The sequence below is a fragment of the Eptatretus burgeri genome, chromosome 2 (genome assembly GCF_056783735.1).
Source record: "Eptatretus burgeri isolate ZD-2024b chromosome 2, Ebu_testis_v1, whole genome shotgun sequence".
Lineage (NCBI taxonomy): Eukaryota > Metazoa > Chordata > Myxini > Myxiniformes > Myxinidae > Eptatretus > Eptatretus burgeri.
In genome coordinates this window covers 47544126-47564125 of record NC_140962.1, presented here as the reverse complement: position 1 = coordinate 47564125, position 20000 = coordinate 47544126, and the positions used below count along the sequence as shown (strand labels likewise).

Genomic DNA, 20000 nt, shown 5'->3' with positions numbered 1-20000 from the left:
CGCCAATTATGGCTTTGTCGATGCTGATTGATGGAGGCTAGTGTTGCCAAAACTTGAGAACGGATTAACGGATTTCAATAAATCAAACTACAGTGGATTCAGGGAACTCCTGGGAAGGTTTGTGATGATATATTTTTTTAATTTTTTATGTGTCCATGGGCTCACGTGACAAAACTGCAAATGCTAACTTGTGGCGTTGGTTATCCCCGCACTCCCAGGAATCCTTTTTCTTCTTGCCCTATTGATTAGCCATCACAGCAAAGATTGGTATTTCCATCAGTGAAGCGACGGGTCTTATATTCTATTGTCCTGTGGTTTAAGCATGAATGCATGAGTTTGGATAAATTATGCAAATTGAAGGAAATAGACTTAGAGTTTGTTTTCTGTAATGTGCAGAGTGGATGAAAGCTTTGGATCCATCACCAAACCATGGAAGTAGAGATCGGGTGGTGATCCCCCATATCCGCGGTTGAAGCTTTTTTAAATATGGATGAGGAGCCAAGGTCTTGGTATCACTGAGTTTGAGAAAGTTAATGGGTCTCCAAGTTTGAATTAGAGAGAAGTGGTATTAAAAGTAATGAATGTCCGTGCAGAGAGCACGTCATCAGGTTCTCAAGGGCAGATAGATCTGAGAATTATCAGCATACCAGTGAACGATGACTGTGAAATCGCATAAAATTGTCCCAGATGAAGATAGATAAAAACAAAGTGCACCAAAACAACAGATCCCTTGTGGCAACATGTTCACATCGCAACTTTTGAAACAATTGTCGGGGGAAAACAAATGAACGCAACCTTGCTGTTGTAGAACTTGATTTTGTTTGAATTGCTTCATCTCTCAGATCTAACCGACCCTTCCTCCTCATTTCTCTGCCCCGGTGTGCAGTTCCCAGAGCTTCTCTTCGAGGAAGAGACTGAGCAATGCGCTGACCTGTGTCTTCGTCTTTTACGTCACTGCAGCGCCGGCGTTGAGAGCACACGGGCTCAGGCCAGCGCCTCTCTTTACCTCCTCATGAGGCAAAATTTCGAGATTGGAAATGTGTGTCTGCATTGACAAATCACGACCACACTGTTTTCCTGTCACTTTTTCTCACTCGCATTTGTCAAATGATAAATATTTAAATCTTATAAATTGCGGAATCCACATTGAGCCGTTATCGGAAATCTTCAAGAAGGAATTTGGCGATCTACACCGAGTCCAATTATATATTATTTAATCAGTGATAGCAGAATGGTGTAACTCGATAGGTGGTTTTATGAATACTACTCGTGAGCGTTAAACATCCCACGGTGCCTTTTAAAAAGGGCAGTCCATTGTGTTCTGCTTCCCTGTCAAATTCCAATTTCCTGCTCTAATGTACAGGCGCATCAATGACACCCTCATTAATCATCCAGCCAACAGACCAATTGAATGATTGAATCTTGGTAAAATGTGCATTCAACAGATTGACGGCATCCTGATGATCTTCGGTGTCATGGAACTGAACAGATGTGATTATGTAGATTAACAGCATCAAGCGACGTTCACATTTTGACATACTCTGGCCTCATGATATTTACAGAACTCTGAACAATTATTATATCACCCTTGTGCAAGTCCAGCGCCACTCGTTACGCTCCATATCACACGAGGCAGCGAGTGGGTGCGATGGAATATCTTATGCCCTTGTTATAAGTGTAAAATTATGCTCTAATGACCAAAAGTATTGGGACGATGAGGGGAAAAAAAAAGATACATTTTATTTACAATGGGGTTGTCGTCCTCCTTTGCCGATCGGCTCAGTAAGGTTGCTGTCACTAATACTGTGCGCCACATTTTATTTGATACCAGCTATAATATTGTGCCATTTGTCCTTTACAATAGATGCAAATTCACTGATGCTTTGTAGGCCTCAACATAGGAGGCAGGGTTCCATGACACCCTGGAGCTGTTCGGTTGGAGTTACGTCATGGCTCTGAGCCGATTCGCCATAAAGCACAAAAACAAAACTGGCTGTAAAGTTCAGCTAAAACCACAAAATGATGCGCATTTCTTCATACCTGTACGTCATAATTCAGGTCACCGTATATTCTGGTCACTGTCGTAATTCAGGAGAGAGAGAGAGAGAGAGAGAGAGAGAGAGAGAGAGAGAGAGAGAGAGAGAGAGAGAGAGAGAGAGAGAGAGAGAGAGAGAGAGAGAGAGAGAGAGAGAGAGAGAGAGAGAGAGAGAGAGAGAGAGAGAGAGAGAGAGAGAGAGAGAGAGAGAGAGAGAGATAGAGATAGAGATAGAGATAGAGATAGAGATAGAGATAGAGATAGAGATAGAGATAGAGATAGAGATAGATACATATTGAGATTGTTTTATCGGAAAAGAGGAGGAAATGACAATTCTCACTCCAATACAATGAGTCCAGTCGTTATTATTTCACTGTTCTTCTCTTCTTCAGTTTCACTAAACCTTTACACTCGCACCACCCTGGTTACATTTCTCGGCAGAACTTTGCAAGAGTGAAAATGCAGGTGACCATGTCTTTGGCATCGCTTGTTGGGACATCAGAGAGCATGAGTGAAGAATCGCTGCGCCGCTCACTATGCACCATTCTTGCCTACTCAGAACTCGACTCCAACATGCAGGGTTCCAGTCTGCACCAGCAGGTGCTGCATCCTTTAAACATGCTCATTCTGTGGGTCTAATAGATTAACCTTTTTTTGAACGATATTAATAGGGGCTGCATGACATGGTTTACTTGGGTTGACGAAGGGGGTGTGTAGTCTTTATTTGCTTTTTCCTTCATCTTCAACAATTTCGAATGGAAAGGCTGCTTCCTCAAACAAAGAGCAAAGATGGAGTCATCAGGAGGAACCTGGATAGGATTCGGGGTTGTGCTGCTGCTCCTCTACCCTCAAACCCATCGACGTGCAGCCAAATGAGCCTTACGGAAAACTTTCTGCAAGAATTCACTTCTCTTCCAACAGATCGACAAAGAAAGAGAAAAATTAAGAAAAAGAGAGAATTAGAATGAAGAAAGAGAAATGTTTAAAAGTAGAAAGAAGTGTGAAAGTAATAAAGAACAAAGATGTCGAGAAGAACACGGATAGACAGATTTCTGCAGTTATTCCCCAGGCTCAAACACAGCAACATGTACAAGCTACCATAGGTCCGGAGGCGGGGAAGCACAGTCCACACTGCATCACGATGTGGTACAAACATAATGAAACGGAAAACCAAATACTGCGTTGGAGTCATCAGGAGGAACCCGAAGACGCAAAGGGTAAAGATGGAGTCATCAGGAGGAATTCCAAAAAGAGGTTCTGAAACTCATGGGTAGTTACGGAGGCAAACCCAAAATATGTTTACAGGTAACAACATTTCTTTCGAAAAAAAGTATATGGGACGTGCCAATATTTTACGATCATAAGGAAGCAGCCTTTCCATTAGAAATTGTTGAAAACGAATCAAAAACTATCAATGTCAGAGGCGCATCTCAGATCGGCCTGGGACTTTCGGAATGAAATTTTGCCTCAATAATGGGAATAAAGCTTACGGGATTGATATTTCTTTTTTGACCTTGACCTAATTTTTAAAGTCATTACCCAATTATAGACATTTTAACATATTTCACCCTAACTCGACTCAGGTTCATCTGATGGGAACGAAATTGCCCTTGAGATAGCTGACAAAAAGTCACACTTACACTTAATTTACATCGTACCCCTCTGAGTTAAAGGTCAAGGTCAAATAGCGGTCTGAAAAAAAATGCATCTTCTTTTTTTTTTTTTTGACATTGCTCAATTTTGCCAATTCTCCAAGCTCGACGGCTTGCCTCTCCAAGATGTTCTTGTATCATAATAACATCCCTGCATTGAAGTGATGCATCTGGTATTTGATTCGTGTCTTTCACCTACTTTTTTTTTTGGATTGTGACCTAATTAACAAAAAAAACACCTTTTTGATCATAACTTGAATGATTTTCCTCTGATTTTCATGATGTTGAGTTTTATGGGTAGATTGTTGATGGGAACACATTTTCACATTTTCTCAAATTACACTCTTTTTCCATAAATGTTGAGAGTCAAGGTCGTTTGGTGAATGGAACAAAATATGGCATCATTGGATCGTGGGCCAAGGGTAATTCGTGGGTGATCACCAAGGGTGATCACAGATATCGAGTTGAAAGGCGCCATGATAGTTTTAATGTCAACAAAACAATACTAGACGAGAAGGGCACTCGGAAGAGCGCATATCTCCGCCACGTAATGCCTGATCCATGAGAACATCGGGCCCAATACAAATATCATGCTATGTAGTGCTATTTCGTTTTTGGCCCCATCTCCGGATCTTTGGTGAAGATCCGGATCTTCACCAAAATCTCATCAGTTCGTCCTTTTCACACACTGAACCTGTTATGTCCACAAAATTCCATCTGGATCCGTCCACAACTTTGAGATATCCTCTGCACAAACAGACAAACAAACAGACAAATAGACAGAAAGGGGTGAAAGCGTAACCGCCTTTACCTTCGAAGGAAAACGTAACCGCCTTCACCTTCGGAGGCAGAGATAAAGATAGGGTAGTGGGTTTAACTTGCCCTCTGAAGGACAGCATACCTCCTGCCTGCAAAACACTGGGGGAACAGTTTGGAGCTCGGTTGCTAATCAATCCCAGACGATACAGCTCAAAAGCAAGTATGCTCCCTCTGAGCCTTTCGTGATGCCAAGTTAATATAAATAGGGTTGTGCTTTCATCTGTTCTTTGACTGTTACCTATCTGTTGTAGGTAAAGGAGCTGGTCGTGAACCTTCACACCATCCTGTCTGACACAGTCAGAATGAAATCATACAAGAGGGATCCGGAGATGCTCGTGGACCTCATGTACAGGTATGTAAATTGGTTGAATTTATGATGAAGTGTGGACCAAAAATAGATACTTTTTGGAAGATATTTCATAAATATTGATAGTTCTTGTTTGTGCGTTCCTCATATTTCTTACCGTTTGGGCCTTTCATCTAGGATAGCGAAGGGCTATCAGACATCCCCAGATCTCCGACTAACATGGTTGCAGAACATGGCGCGCAAGCACGCTGAGAGAGACAATCACGCTGAGGCGGCACACTGCATGGTTCATGGTGCTGCGCTTGTTTCTGAATACCTCGCCATGCTTGAGGACAAGACATACCTTCCCGTCGGCAGTGTTAGCTTCGAGGTGAGCTGGAATGAGACGATTCAAAGATTTAGCAGTACAGAAAAGTAATATAAAGAGGTAAAATGATTGACAAAGAAATAGGTGAATAGGAAAAAAAAAAGCTCAATGTGTTTTGAGAAAAAGATAGAGATATTAGGCAGTCGACTTGTAGTAATATCTCACCATACAAGTAGCAAATCATTACGATTAAGAAAAAACATTGGGCAAAAAGATAAAAGTAAGGATCGTGATAAAATGAAAAGAGCAAAAATAAAAGCAAGAAGGCATCAGGTAGCCTGACAGGTATGCCACAATCATGCAAATGATGTCATTGTCACCTTGACCTTTGAACATGGTTGCAATTTGATACCTCGAAATTGAAGCATTTTTGAGTTATCGTCTTTTTTTTTTTTTGTTGTCATTAAAAAAAAAACTCTATACTTTAACATGGGTGACTTCATTGCTGTGGAAATGATGTTATACATCAATGGATTGCCACCATTTTGGAAATGCGTCGTCCGTCTCCCAGCCCCGAGAGGAATCTCGTGTTTTAATAACGATCGGATTATTAAATCTGCTTACAATTTGCAGGTGATGTTTTCCAACTCGTTTGTGTCAAGTTTGACGTCGGATAGCGCAAACACTTTTGGTCGTTTCTGTTTTATGTAAATTCCGTCACTGTCACTTTGACCTTTGACATATATATATATATATATATATATATATATATATATATATATATATATATATATATATATATATATATATAGTTAAAAAACATTGACTGCCTCACTTTTGTCTTTTTGAATCCTCTGCTAAAGTTTGACGACGATAGCTGAAAGCGTTCAGGAGTGATCACACTTGCAGACAAACATATAAACAAATGAGACAGACCGACATACGATGAGAATTTTTAAATTTTAGTCAAAAAAAAAAAATGGTCGAGGCTGAGCAAGTAGAACAATGATGTAATAGAAGTTGACAGTGCTGATAATTTTTATAACGGTGGCTGTGATGACGGTGCACTGTTGCTTTGCTTCACAGAGGATTTCAGGAAATGTTATTGAAGAATCGGCCGTCTCCGATGACATCCTTTCGCCTGATGAGGAAGGCATTTGCTCTGGGAGCTTTTTCTCTGAGACTGGATTAGTGGGACTGCTTGAGCAGGCTGCTAACTTATTCTCAATGGTATGACGAATTCCAATATCTATTTTTAATTTGTCCTTTCTCGGTGAAAAGCCATCCTTAAAGCCCTCCATTACAATCAGCATTAGTTTTTCTTTGTTACCCTGGATTATTTTATCCTATCCTTCACAATAAGGAAAGGAGTGAAAAATCCTGACTCAAATTAATTGAACAATTTCCTTGGGCAGGCTCAGATGTTTGAGGCAGTGAACGAGGTTTACAAGATTCTCATTCCGATCCACGAGGCACACCGCGACATTAAGAAACTGGCCACGTTGCATGGGAAACTTCAGCAGGCGTTTGAGAAGATCAGCATGCAGGTAATGTTCTCATCGATTGTCACATTTCCATGTGGAATTAAAGAATTATCAGACTATGTGAGAGTCGATGAGAGGTGACATGTTGTCGATAAGGTATGGGCAATGGGCGTGGATCAATTTTTATGCCTCCGGGGAAGAAGTCGCCGGTGACGTTACATTTTTCAGGTTGTCCATTCAAACATACGTGCAAGTTTAGGAGATAGAGGTCCAAAGTTTTTTTCCATTTTTCTAACATGGCTGCCACCCCACGTGACCTATGACGTCAAAACTATCATTAAAAAATTCTGGAAGAGTAGTCGCATCAATGGTAAAAGTTTTGCGTCAACCGGATAAATGGTTGCAGAGAAAACGGAGAAAATTCCCACAGACATGCAACATACTTGGCATCTGGCAACGACTCTTCATGAGGAATAAGTATGATTTGACTATGATGTCATCGGTGAAGTGGTTTCCCGGTCAAAATTCAACATGTAGAACGCTGCATTCAATCAGTATGAAAATTTGAGGTTCATCTAGGGATAGATTGGTTGACAGAAAAAAAATATGATGTCATTAGTCATGTGGTTTGGCAGCCATGTTGGTTTGAAAAGCGAAAATTCATAAACCTTTTTCTCCAAAACTGCTTAACAAATGAATACGAAACATATTGCACCACATGGAGTAGGGTCACAACTGCAATGTTTCACATCAATCACTACAGAAATTTCTGAAATATATGTATATATATATATATATATATATATATATATATATATATATATATATATATATATATATATATATATATATATATATATATACATACAGTAATCCCCCGTTTCTCGCAGGGGTTATGTTCCAAACCTCCCCGCGCTAAGTGATAATCTGCGATGAATGGACGCCTCCCCCAAAAAATCGACTCGTCTGGTCTGGTCGGTTTGGCAGTGATTGGGTTTGAGGTGCCGTAGATCGACTCGTCTGGTCTGGTCGGTTTGGCAGTGATTGGGTTTGAGGTGCCGGAGATCGACTCGTCTGGTCTGGTCGGTTTGGCAGTGATTGGGTTTGAGGTGCCGTAGATCGACTCGTCTGGTCTGGTCGGTTTTAAGGTGCTGGGTACGAACAGTGCTCGTCCAACGGCGGCAAACCTTTTTCCTTCCCGATGCATATATCGAGCACCTTAACCTTCTCCTGGAGCGTCAGGACCTTCCTCTGGCGCTTTGGTTCCTTGCCAGAAGCCTTAGAAGGTGCAGGGCGTTTGGGCGGCATCGTGGGGCTTGGAGAAAAAAAACGTAGAAAATATTCTAAGTTCACAAGCGAAACTTTGTCTCGTGCGTTGTGTGACTGGTCGAGCACCACGCGTTATAATTTATTGCTTAAAGAATTTATATTTTATATATTATTACCGCGATGTACCGGGGGAATCCGCAGAAAAAAATAGTTACGTTCCAAGGGAAAACCCACGATGAACCGGGGGGAGCGATAGGTGAACCGCGGTAAAGCGGGGGTTGACTGTATATATATTTTTTTTCTTTGAAACCAATGTGGCTGCCACACCATGTGATTGATGATGTCATTTTAAAGTCAAGTGTATGCAGCAAGGGCAGTGAATAATTCCTGCAAAGTCTAGTATTGATAGGTTAAACGGTTTCAGAGAAATAATTGTTTAATTATTTCCTTAAAACCAACGTAGCTGCCACATCATGTGACTGAGGTCATTGTTTTATAATATATTTGTAGCAACAGTAGTGGATCATCACTGCAAAGTCTCACAATCGAAAGGCGAAGCGGTTTCAGAGAAAATTTTTTTTTTTTTTAAATATGATTGACTGGATGGGGAATATTGGTTGGAAATTTCAACATCATCGGTCACATGGTCTCGCAGCCGTGTTGGACAAAGAGCCTCATCTGATCAACACAAAACTTCAAAGATGTGATTGGCCACCCGTTCTGTATTTGATTTGATAAAGAGGACATCTTGGGGGTCAGGTGTCCGATCGAAGCAGGCGGCATGGTTTTTTTTTTGTTTTTTTTGTTACCATAGAAATTTCATGAAATTTTCACCGTCGGTGTGACTACTCTTGTAGAATGTTTTGGTGGTGACTATGATTTAATAGGTCACATGGTGTGGCAGCCATGTTGGAAAAAAAGGAAACACTTTGGACATCTGTATCTCTGAAACCGCTCCATGGAAAAAATTGAAACTTGGCATTTGTGAAGTACCACCCAAGGGAAACAAGTGTGATTTTTTTTGATGTCATACGTGGCTTTGTTATGACGTCATAATTGCACATGTCAAACGCTTTATCCGATCAGTTTGCAAAATTTTAAGGGTCATCTTGGGCTAAATTGTAATTGGCAAAAAAAAATTTGATGACATCATCAGTCATGTGGTTCGGTCGCCATATTGTTTTTTTTAACATAAAACCTTCAAAAATCCTCTTCTCTGTAACAGCTGAACAGATCTCACCGAAACTTTACAGGTATGATGGTCTATCCATGAGGCACAAAAAGTTCTCCACATATGACGTCATAGGTCACATGGTTTGGCAGCTATTTTTTTTGAAGAATACACATTTTAAAATCTTCTCCAGAATGGCTTCACAGATCGAGGGGAACCTTCACTTGTATGTTCCCCAAGCCTTGGGGATACCAGTGTGTTTACGAATAATTAATAGGTCACATGGTCTGGCAGCCATATTGCTTTGAACGAAATTCTTTTTTTTTTAATCTTTCTCTTGAACCGCTTCATCAATCGATGTGAAACGTCAGATATGATTGAGTCGACATGTGGAATATATGCTTTAAATTTCAACCTGGTTGGATGCATGGTCTGGCAGCTGGAATTATTTAAAATTTAAAATCTGGGTTCAGGGATTTAAATCATACTTGGTACAAGTATTAAAATGATTTAATAATGTGGGCGCAGTCAGATCTGGCGACATCGTGACGTCGAACATTTACGTTCTCGGTTTCATCTTGCCTTGGTTGCTTAAAAAACAGAATCCTGGGATCTCAGTTTTACCTTTTAAGGATGACTCTATTTTGAAATACCTTGAATTAAGTTGGACTGGCACCTCTTTTCTTTTTTTTAAAATAAACAATGTCAAGGCTCATATAAGAGCTAACACACAGAATGCATAACAAGGGGAGCAGGAGACGAGGGGTGGGAGAGGGAAACACAACAGTGGGGAACAGAGCCATGAGGAGATCTGTGTAAGGGAAAGGGATGGGGTACACGGGGTAAACAAGATGGACACTGCAGGGACCTTCAGGAAGGAAAGCAGGGAATTTTGAAGGAGGTGGGTTTGGGATGGATTAGCAGGGGTAAAAAAAAAATGGTTTTGGATGGGGGAAGATAAGAGATGGTGGTGAACAGCTGGTTTGAAGACCTGGAGGATGAAGTGGGATTGAAGAGAGTGTGGAAGTTTGTTCCAAAGGCGGGGTAAAAGAGGAATGAAAGAATGAAGTTGAGCAGCGATTCATGATTTTGGTAATCTTACGAAAAGGGCGTTGCTGGCGGACCTTGAGCACCTTGTGGAAATATGGGGGGGGGGGACAGATCGCAGCCAAAGCAGGGGGCAAGGCCGGAGAGGAGACTGTAGAAGACAGACCACCGACCTGCCTGCAGTGAGAGAGAGAGAGAGAGAGAGAGAGAGAGAGAGAGAGAGAGAGAGAGAGAGAGAGAGAGAGAGAGAGAGAGAGAGAGAGAGAGAGAGAGAGAGACCCAGAGACCCAGAGACCCAGAGACCCAGAGACCCAGACCCAAAGACTCAAAGACTCAACTTCATCGCAGGAGATACCAATGATCCGAAATGCCTTGGTTTCTACAGCGTGAAGCAAGAAAGGTGAGAGAGCGGAGCACCAGCCCAGAGGGGAGAGCAGTACTCCATCAAGGTGTGCAAAGGAAGGACTTTACACAACGGCGGATGCCCAGTCAGCAAATGGCTTTGGAGGCCAGCTTGGAAATGTGGCTTTCCCAGGAAAGATCATGGCAGATAGGCCCAAAAGCTTTAATGTTTGGACTTCTTCAAGAGAATTGTTGAGAAAGTAGATGGGGGGAGGGGAGGTGGGTGGGTTCCAGACGGTCCTTTCAGAGAGACATAGTGAGAGTGTGAGATTTGTCAGGGTTGAAAGACATGTTCCACGTGTTGGACCAGTTTGTGATTTTACCCAGATCTGCAGTGAGTGAAGAAGCTGCTGCTTGCTGATCTGAGGGATGAGGGATGATACGACAGAGGGGTGGAGTCATCAGCAAAGAGATAAAGAGGATTTCCAGAGAGTCGGAGAGATCATTGATGAAAACCAGAAAAAGAACAGGGCCCAGAACGCTACCTTGAGGAACTCCAGCCTGGACAGGAAGGGGGGATGAAAGAACTCCATTTAGGGCCACACGTTGACTGCGACAGGAGAGGAAGTCTGCGAGCCATGAGTGGAGATGGCCTTGGATACCATGGGAAGAGAGTTTGGTGAGCAGGGCAGGGTGCCAGACCGTGTCATATTTAGCTCCCTTTGAATATTTATCGGTGACCATTTATCCATGTAAAAAATTACATTATCACAGCATTTTCATAATCATTCATCATCTAGAACAATAATTTTTAAAATGTTTGTGGATTACCTGCAAATTTTAAAAGTTTTATGCTTCGAATGTTCATGATAGTAGTCGTATTAGTAGTAGTGGTCTATGTCCCATTATCGTGGTTGAGCAGACATGATGGCCTCGAGGTATGCACATTAGCCTCTGAGCTGTCTAGCATGGGTTTGAATCTCGGCCCAGCAATAAACTGTCATCCCAGTGTTTCACTTGTAGGGTGATTCATCGATGCGTACCGTCCCTCGGAAGGACGGTAAACTGGACGTCCTGTCTACCAGCATTACTCGGTGGACGTAATGTGCCCTCAGGCAATGATGACACCCCACAGACTGATTGATTCAACAAAATCAGAGACCTCATTGACCATTTATAGCCGTACATGACACACGGAAGTTGGCGATGGAGTACGCTAAAATCCAGTCACCTATTGTGAATGTCAAGCTGAGAAACATGACTGCAATGGTATAAAATGTAATCCTCATAGCTGAGCCAAAATTAAACCTGGAAAATGTACTTGTACGTGCTCAGGACACAAAACGAATGTTTGGGACATATTTCCGTGTGGCTTTCTATGGAGAAAAATTTGAAGGCCTTGATGGACATGAGTTCGTATACAAGGAGCCTTCCATTACCAAGCTTCCAGAAATCTCTCATCGTCTGGAGGTACGTTGCTCGTTTCATGTCACGCAGTCTTCATCATGACTTGCTGCCCTTCTCTAGGCCATAATCTACTGTGGGTTGAAGATAAAGACTTATGGAAGTCAGGGCCAGTCATCCTTGATTTGGATGTAAATTCAGTTTGCACTCAATCGTCAACATTGGAAACGGGACGCAGGTCAGCCTTGATGCCTGTAATTGGTGCTTTGTTAACAACACTCAGTGGTTCATATTCCTTGCTTTTCAATCACTTCCAAGTTTATGGTTGCCATTACAAAACCGTCAATTTTCATGTCGTTAATGCATTTCAAGTTCACACGATATTTTGGCAGCAGTTTGCGTGTTGAGGACCGTGAAACTTTCTGGTGTGCAGGCCTTCTACGGACTGAGGTTGGGTAACGCTGTCGTGAAAGTTATCAAGGATTCAAGTTCTGTGGACCACAGCAAGCTGGAAGCTGATAAGGTAAATTAATTAGCTGATAATAGTTCTGACCTGGGAAAGCTCACTGAAATGCAGTGACAAGCAGAATTACTTATTCCGCATGAAAATACTAATGCGTGCTCAAGATGTAAGCTCAACAAATAACTTGCGCAAGGCCGCTTATCATTTTCCTCCCACCTTTTGGGGTTCCAGGCTTACATCCAGATTACATTTGTGGAGCCATTCTTTGAGCGGTACGAGGCAAAAGATCGTCGAACCCACTTTGATAAAAGCTACAACCTGCGGCGGTTTATGTTCGATACGCCATTCACACTGGATGGACGGCCGCATGGTGAGCTCAACAAGCAATTCAAGCGCAAGACGGTGCTCACCACTTCTCATGCCTTCCCTTACGTCAAAACTCGCATCAATGTTGTGCACAAAGAGGAAGTGAGTTGTTTTTTTGTTTTTTTTTACCACTGGTTTCTTCCTTCAGTTGCTGTGTTTTTCTCCTTGCCACAATTTTTTTTTCTCTGTCTGTTATGCAATGTATGGTTTAGTGAACTTACTGAATGTTGAGACACGAAACATTATTTGTCCTTCTTTACTCTCCTTGAACTTTGTTGGTGACGGCTGTACTTACGTGGATTGTCAGCCCAATGTTTCTCCAGCACGGAATTGAACCGGTTAGTAATTGTGACGTTGACGAGGTATCCCTGCAGTGCGGTCATTTTGTTGATGCTTCTGACAGAGAAAGCAATTTTGTCTTAGTTTGGATCGGCAGTGCTGTTTTCTTATTTTGAAGTTATCTGAAATTAGAATTCCGGATGAGGTATTGTCATCATGCATCATCCATCGTCCATCTGTCCGTCCGTCTCCTATTTTGACTTCTCCGGCCAAACCGCTGGGCCAATCCGGCTGAAATTTGGCAGCGATGTTCCGCTCCCGATGGTAACGGGGATTGCAAAGCTCGTTCCGGTCATGTGACTTTAAGTAGGTCAAAATGGCAAACTTAGTAAATTCCTTCAAAAATCTTCTCCAGACCTATCAGTCAGAATGCTACCACATTTAGGTTCCAACATTCGGACGGGGTCATGATGTTAAATTGTGGAGGTCATGCCGATCACGTGGCCGGAAGTGTGTCAAAATGGCGGACTTCGTAACTATTTGGGAAAATCGTGTAAATTCCTTCAAAAATCTTCTCCAGACCTATCAGTCAGAATGCTACCACATTTAGGTTCCAACATTCGGACGGGGTCATGATGTTAAATTGTGGAGGTCATGCCGATCACGTGGCCGGAAGTGTGTCAAAATGGCGGACTTCGTAACTATTTGGGAAAATCGTGTAAATTCCTTCAAAAATCTTCTCCAGACCTATCAGTCAGAATGCTACCACATTTAGGTTCCAACATTCGGACGGGGTCATGATGTTAAATTGTGGAGGTCATGCCGATCACGTGGCCGGAAGTGTGTCAAAATGGCGGACTTCGTAACTATTTGGGAAAATCGTGTAAATTCCTTCAAAAATCTTCTCCAGACCTATCAGTCAGAATGCTACCACATTTAGGTTCCAACATTAGGACGGGGTCATGATGTTAAATTGTGGAGGTCATGCCGATCACGTGGCCGGAAGTGTGTCAAAATGGCGGACTTCGTAACTATTTGGGAAAATTGTGTAAATTCCTTCAAAAACCTTCTCCTCCAGAACCACCAGTCAGAATGCTACCACATTTGGGTTACAACACGAGTCCAGGGGCCAGATAAGCTTCAGGTCCAGTGGTCCGATTTTTATATCCTGGCCTCAAGTTCTCGAGCAATCATCCATCACAGATTTCTGCACATCGTTTTGGTCGATTCCCTCAATAATTTTGAAGATCTGGATAAATTCAGCCCATCGTCTCCTCCAGACCAGTGTAAGCAATGTCGATGCTCTCAATCTGTCTGAATATTTTGTGTCGAAGGCCAGATGACATGTCGCAGTGTCGTCGCCCTCTGTTGGACTTTTTCAAGTATATCCTCATTCTTCTTATGTTTGTCGAGGTGATATGTTGATGATGGAGGTGGCGTGAAGTAAAAATAATGTTGTGGTTCGACTTTAATCGAGAACTCCGCAGAAAGATTGACGAGGTTCGAGAGACTTCTGGTTGTTTCCACCTTTAGAACTGTCGAGCAATTATGAGGGGTTTGTACAAGGAAGAGGGAGTTTCATCTCCCCAAGGATATATAAATGGAAAAGCAGAGTCTATAAGGGGGGGGGGAAAGAATAATAGATAGTACAAATTTGCTTTGTTGCGTGCTGTGCCACGTCCATTGTCCATCCATTGCGTTTTCCTTGAAATAAACTCATTAGGAGTTCAACTGGTCTGTCGACGCGAATCAGTCGAGTGTGTAACATTGGGCTCTTACGTCACGCCCTCGTTTCTTGTACTTTAATTTCTCATTTTGCATGTTGTGGTGTTGAGTGCCATTGTTGTTTAGATCGTTAGACTTTTTTTTCCTTTGGTCCCCTAATGAAGACGAATTACTTTTGTGAACCGTTATTTAGATTTGCCAGACTTTGTCTCCAACTTTGTTGATATTTTCATTAATTGTGGAAAGCCCCTTTTCGATCCCGACCTCTCCCTACTGCTGCCACGTCATCAACCATGGCAGTTGCAGGTACAATTCAACACGAATGTTCAATTTTAAAAAAAAAAAAAACATGTTTTTACGTTCCTTGCTCCGGCCAACTTTGAAACCGTCATTCATTTTGCAAACATGGGGCAGTTGTTTCAATGCTCCACTTCTTTCTTACGAATCAGAGCGTTAAAAACATGTTTGATGTACATCAAGCTAATACCATGAACGTACGCAGAATGTCCTGAGTCCCATCGAGGTTGCTATCGAGGATATGCAGAATAAGACGCAGGAGTTGGTTTTTGCCACCAACCGAGACCCGCCTGATCCCAAGCGACTACAGATGGTGTTGCAGGGGTCTATCGGTACCACCGTGAACCAGGTATGTCTCAACAATGAGTATACCATGTATTTAGCTCTTAATCAGTATATAAGCAAATGGAATGGGTATTTTTTTTTTTTTTTTTTTTAGTTAAACAGACATCTACAGAAGGCACTTCAACGGGCATGGTTTCATCCGTCGTCGGCTCTTCCAAACTAACACCAGCAAACTCTCAATAATGTAGATTCTGCACGTGCCAGGCTTATAAAATTTGAATGCCTTGTTGACATGCTTACTGAAGGCATAATGAATGTGACTTCCACATGAAGATGAAGATGACCTCGATTTTTTATTACCTCCACCACCGGAGGTGAAGGAGGTTATGTTTTCACCCCTGTCTGTGTCTATGTCTGTTTGTTTGTGTGCACGATATCTCAAAAATTTGTGGACGGATTCTGATGAAATTTTGTGGGCAGGTTCCGTGTGTGACGAGGACAAACTGATTCGATTTTTGTGAAGATCCAGATCTGACTACGAGAATTTTTTTATGCGATTCTTCACCATTGAGAGATGGGGCCAAAAACGATATAGAGCACAATATTTCAGAAATGTATTGAGGCCCGACATGTTCTCTTGGATCAGGCATTGCGTGGCGCTCTACCGACTGCCCTTCTAGTTTCTATATGTCATTGTAATATATCTGTAGTAGTCATTCTTCAGTTTAATTATTGGTAATCAACGCTTGTAGTTAGAACCACATTTTCTGCTTCGGTGCATTTGCTGAGAATCAAGATTTCAGCAATTTGTGTGATAAGAGGGTGGCCGTGAACAGCAAATAATTATGAAATCTCTGGTCCACAAAAATATCAAGCCTGTTGAAATTTACAGATAATAATTAGCTGTATTGTTGTGATGATTGTCTTTCAAGGGACCCATGTAAAAGAGCTCCTTGCGGGCAAGACGTTGATGATGATGATGATGATGATGATGATGATGATGATGATGATTAGGCTCTTTCGAATGGTGTCCTGCACTGGCTATGTACACTTCCAAAAGAAGTACACAATGAGAGTATGCAGTACTTACGTTCAAATTGGACAATTGTGATTGTTCAAACCTGGGAGAATGCCTTTTAGAAATGCAAGTATCATTTTTAGCTCACCTTGGCTTCAGTCAGGTGAGCTTCTGTGATCGAGCAGTGTCCGTAGGTGAGTGAGTGAGTGAGTGAGTGAGTGAGTCAATCAGTCAGTCAGTCCGTAAACACTTCAGTCATTATCGCTTGAGCCAAACACACGATTTTGATGAAACTTGGCCACAAACTTCATATCTGATGCCTAAAGAAGGTTTATTGACCGCATCAAAATCTGTGCTCATGATGGGGTTTAACGGGGGGGGGGTTTGACCTCCCCGCCCCCTCAAAATGTATTTGCCGTCTCCTTCGAAACCACACACACAGTTTCGATGAAAGTTGACCACAGCATTCATCACCCATGATGTACCAAAGTGTATTGACCACATCAAAATCTGCACTCATGAAGGGAGTCTATGGGGGGGAGGGGTGGGGTGGGGGGGTTGACCTCCCCCAAAATATGCATTTGCTCTTTTCTTAGAAACTACACACACAATTCCCATGAAACTTGTCCACAGCCTTCATCACCCATGATGTACCAAAGTTTGTTCACGGCATAAAAAAAAATCAGGGTCTCGGGGGGGGGGGGTTGGGCTCTCCAAAATCGGTATTTTCTCTCTTCTCCAAAACTACACACACAATTTCAATGAAATTTGACCAGATCCTTCATCATCGATGGTGAACCAAAGTTTTTCATGACATTAAAAAACTAGATGGTATTCATAGAATACTTACCCTGCGCAGTCTTGAGAAGGTCTTGGTGCAAGCAAACTCTTGTATTTTTGAAAGTTTTTTTTTTTCTTTCTTTGATCCAATATGGTGCCAGACCAGTGACCGATGACGTCACTCTTATCAAACTATACTTCCCACGGGTAGTTGATCGATTAATTTAAGTTTTGTATTGATCAGTTTGCAGTTTCAACAGCTGCAGAGAATTTTTTTTTCCTACTGACCGGATCAAGCGTTGCACTTGTCGAATTATGACGTCATAATGAAGGCACCGATGACATCATCATGAACATATTTTATTCCCCATGGGGAGTACATGACAATGAGCTGTGTTTCAATTTTTTTCCATGGAGTGGTTTTGGAGAGAGGGGCAAAGTTTTATTGATTTATTTTTGGTTTTTCCAAGATGGTGCCTGTACCACATGACCTATGACATAATTATTATGATAACTTCCAACAGGAGGAGGCGCACCTATGATCAAAATTTCGTGTCCATTGTACCAACAGTTGCAAAGAAAAAAATATTCATTACTAATCAAATCAAGCGTTGTACTTGTCGAATTATGACGTCACAATGAAGGCAGCGACGACATTATCAACAACACATCTTATTCCTCATGAGGAGTACTTGACAATGAGCCATGTGTAAATTATTCCCATCGAGTGATTTCGGAGATATAGAGGTGCAAAGTTTTTCAGTTTGTCGAAGATGATGCCTGTACCACGTGACCTATGACATCATAATTAAGGCAAAAAAATTCTCCAGGTGTCTCCAACAAAATTTGGAAAATTTTGTGTCAATCAGACTAATGGTTGCTGAGAAAATAATTTTTTAAAATGCAGACACGCACATACGTACGCACATACGTACGCACATACGTACGCACATACGTACAGCACACGTATGCGACCGATCGCTTTTTCGCACTTTCGCACCGACCGCTTTTCACTTCACGAGCACAGCGTAAACATCAGGGTCTAAGGGGGTTTGCAGATGGTTTGGGTGACTGTTGGTCCTGATTCAGGTGAGCTTCAGGACGTGTGGTCCTATTTTTCTGATATACATTCAAGTTTAGTTGTGAGTACAATAGTCCAGGTCAAATCTGGTGTTGGCTTTGCGGTTAGGGTGGTGGCTTGGGATCTTAGGGTCCTGAGTTCAAGCCCTGTTGGCCGCGAAATTAACATCAGGGGGTTGACTCAGCCTGTCATCCTTCTGAGGTCGGTGAAATGAGTACCAGTGTGGCAGCCTTGCACAATGATGATGGATGTTATTTCCAGGCGGCTCTGAGGGGACAAGTTCCTACAGTCACTACTGTTCCTGCTTCAAATAAAAATATTTTTGGAGTGATTTTGGGCAATCATGATTTTGAATGAGTGCTTTTTTATATGAACTTTTATTTCAACTAACTTTTATTTCTAACAATAACGAGAGAGTCCATAGAACACGTTACCCCACGCAGTGTTCGGGTGTGTACTTCAAATAAAATAAAATAATGATTTTAAAGGTCAGTTAAAAAAATTCCAGTAGTTTCGCGTTAATGAAGTGGTTTCCCCATGGGAAACAAGTGATTTTTTTTGATGATGTCATAGGTGGTAGGTGTCATGACGTCATAATTACATACGTCGAACACTTTATCCAATCAGTAGGAAAATTTTTGAGGGTCATCTTGAGCTAAATTGTATATTGGAAAATATTTTATGACGTCATCGGTCACATGGTTTGGCAACTATGACTTTTTTTTTGAAGAATAAACCTTGAAAAACCACCTCCAGAACAGCTCGACAGATCGAAGGGAAATGTTCCCCAAGCCTTGGGGATACCAGGGTGTTCACGAATAATTAACAGGTCACATGGTCTGGCTCTGGCAGCCATTTTGGATTGAACTAAAATCTTTGAAAAATTCTCTCTTGAACCGCTTCATCAATCGACGTGAAACGTCAAAATTATAATCTAGTATTCATGGGGAAATGTTTTTTTTTAAATTTCAACCTGATGGGACACATGGTCTGGCAGCCAGAATTATTAAATATTTTGAATGTGGTTTCAGGGATTTAAATCAACCTTGATACGATAATATATAATGATGTAATAATGTGGGTGGAGGCATATCTGGCGACTTCTCGACGTCAAAGAGTACCAGTCTCGTTTTCTATTGCTTTGAGAAGTATTACTATACATAATTTTGTGTGTTTCTTCCGTGTCCGTCATGCTTTATGCGAATCTAATGTATTCCTGCTGTGCCATACTGTTGGAACCGCTCCATTAAAGCTCAAAGTCCTGCTTTTTCATCTTCCCTCCCAGAAAGACTGGCTTTTGAAATGGGCATCATGATTAAACGGACATAAATTTTTGTTCCAAGTAAATCGATTATTAGCTTTCCAATGGTTTTTAAACCAATGGTAAATGGTTCCAATGGTAAAAAAACGGTTTCCACCGTTTTTTTTATTATTCTAACAGCAGGAACCCATGTGAGTAAAGCTGGATCGACACACACACACACACACACACACATACACACACACACACACACACACACACACACATACACACACACACACTTCTCCTTTTCATAATAGATTTCACAAAGATTCAACAAGTATCGTAGGACCATTGAGGATTATTGCAGTTGTATCAAAGATGATGCCACGTAATGTATTGTAATTGAAAAACTGAGCTTTACTTATTGAGTGCTGTGCCAAAACAAAGCACGAGTCAAAAACATCGTTAAGATCATGTTGTTTTTTTTCCATGCTTGGGAAACATTTTTGCCCCAGTTTGATGTTCCACTAATGTGGAAATTTTTTCATTCACAAATAGAAACGAGAAAAAATGATGAGCAGTGGGGAGTGTGTGTGTGTGTGTGTGTGTGTGTGTGTGTGTGTGTG

At 41.7% G+C, this 20000-nt stretch overlaps 1 protein-coding gene across 2 annotated transcripts in view; it reads left to right on the top strand.

The window, feature by feature from the left end:
- The window catches only part of LOC147031988 (dedicator of cytokinesis protein 7-like), a 272420-nt gene that overhangs the window by 240641 nt on the left and 11779 nt on the right, over positions 1-20000 (top strand). For both annotated transcript variants that reach the window (XM_085869231.1, XM_085869229.1), the window contains exons 37-46: positions 887-1039; positions 2477-2635; positions 4758-4858; positions 4991-5183; positions 6207-6350; positions 6536-6667; positions 11769-11903; positions 12271-12360; positions 12532-12768; positions 15173-15316. In XM_085869231.1, the coding sequence (XP_085725357.1) occupies positions 887-1039; positions 2477-2635; positions 4758-4858; positions 4991-5183; positions 6207-6350; positions 6536-6667; positions 11769-11903; positions 12271-12360; positions 12532-12768; positions 15173-15316 (1488 nt within the window). The remainder of the gene's footprint in view (positions 1-886; positions 1040-2476; positions 2636-4757; positions 4859-4990; positions 5184-6206; positions 6351-6535; positions 6668-11768; positions 11904-12270; positions 12361-12531; positions 12769-15172; positions 15317-20000) is intronic.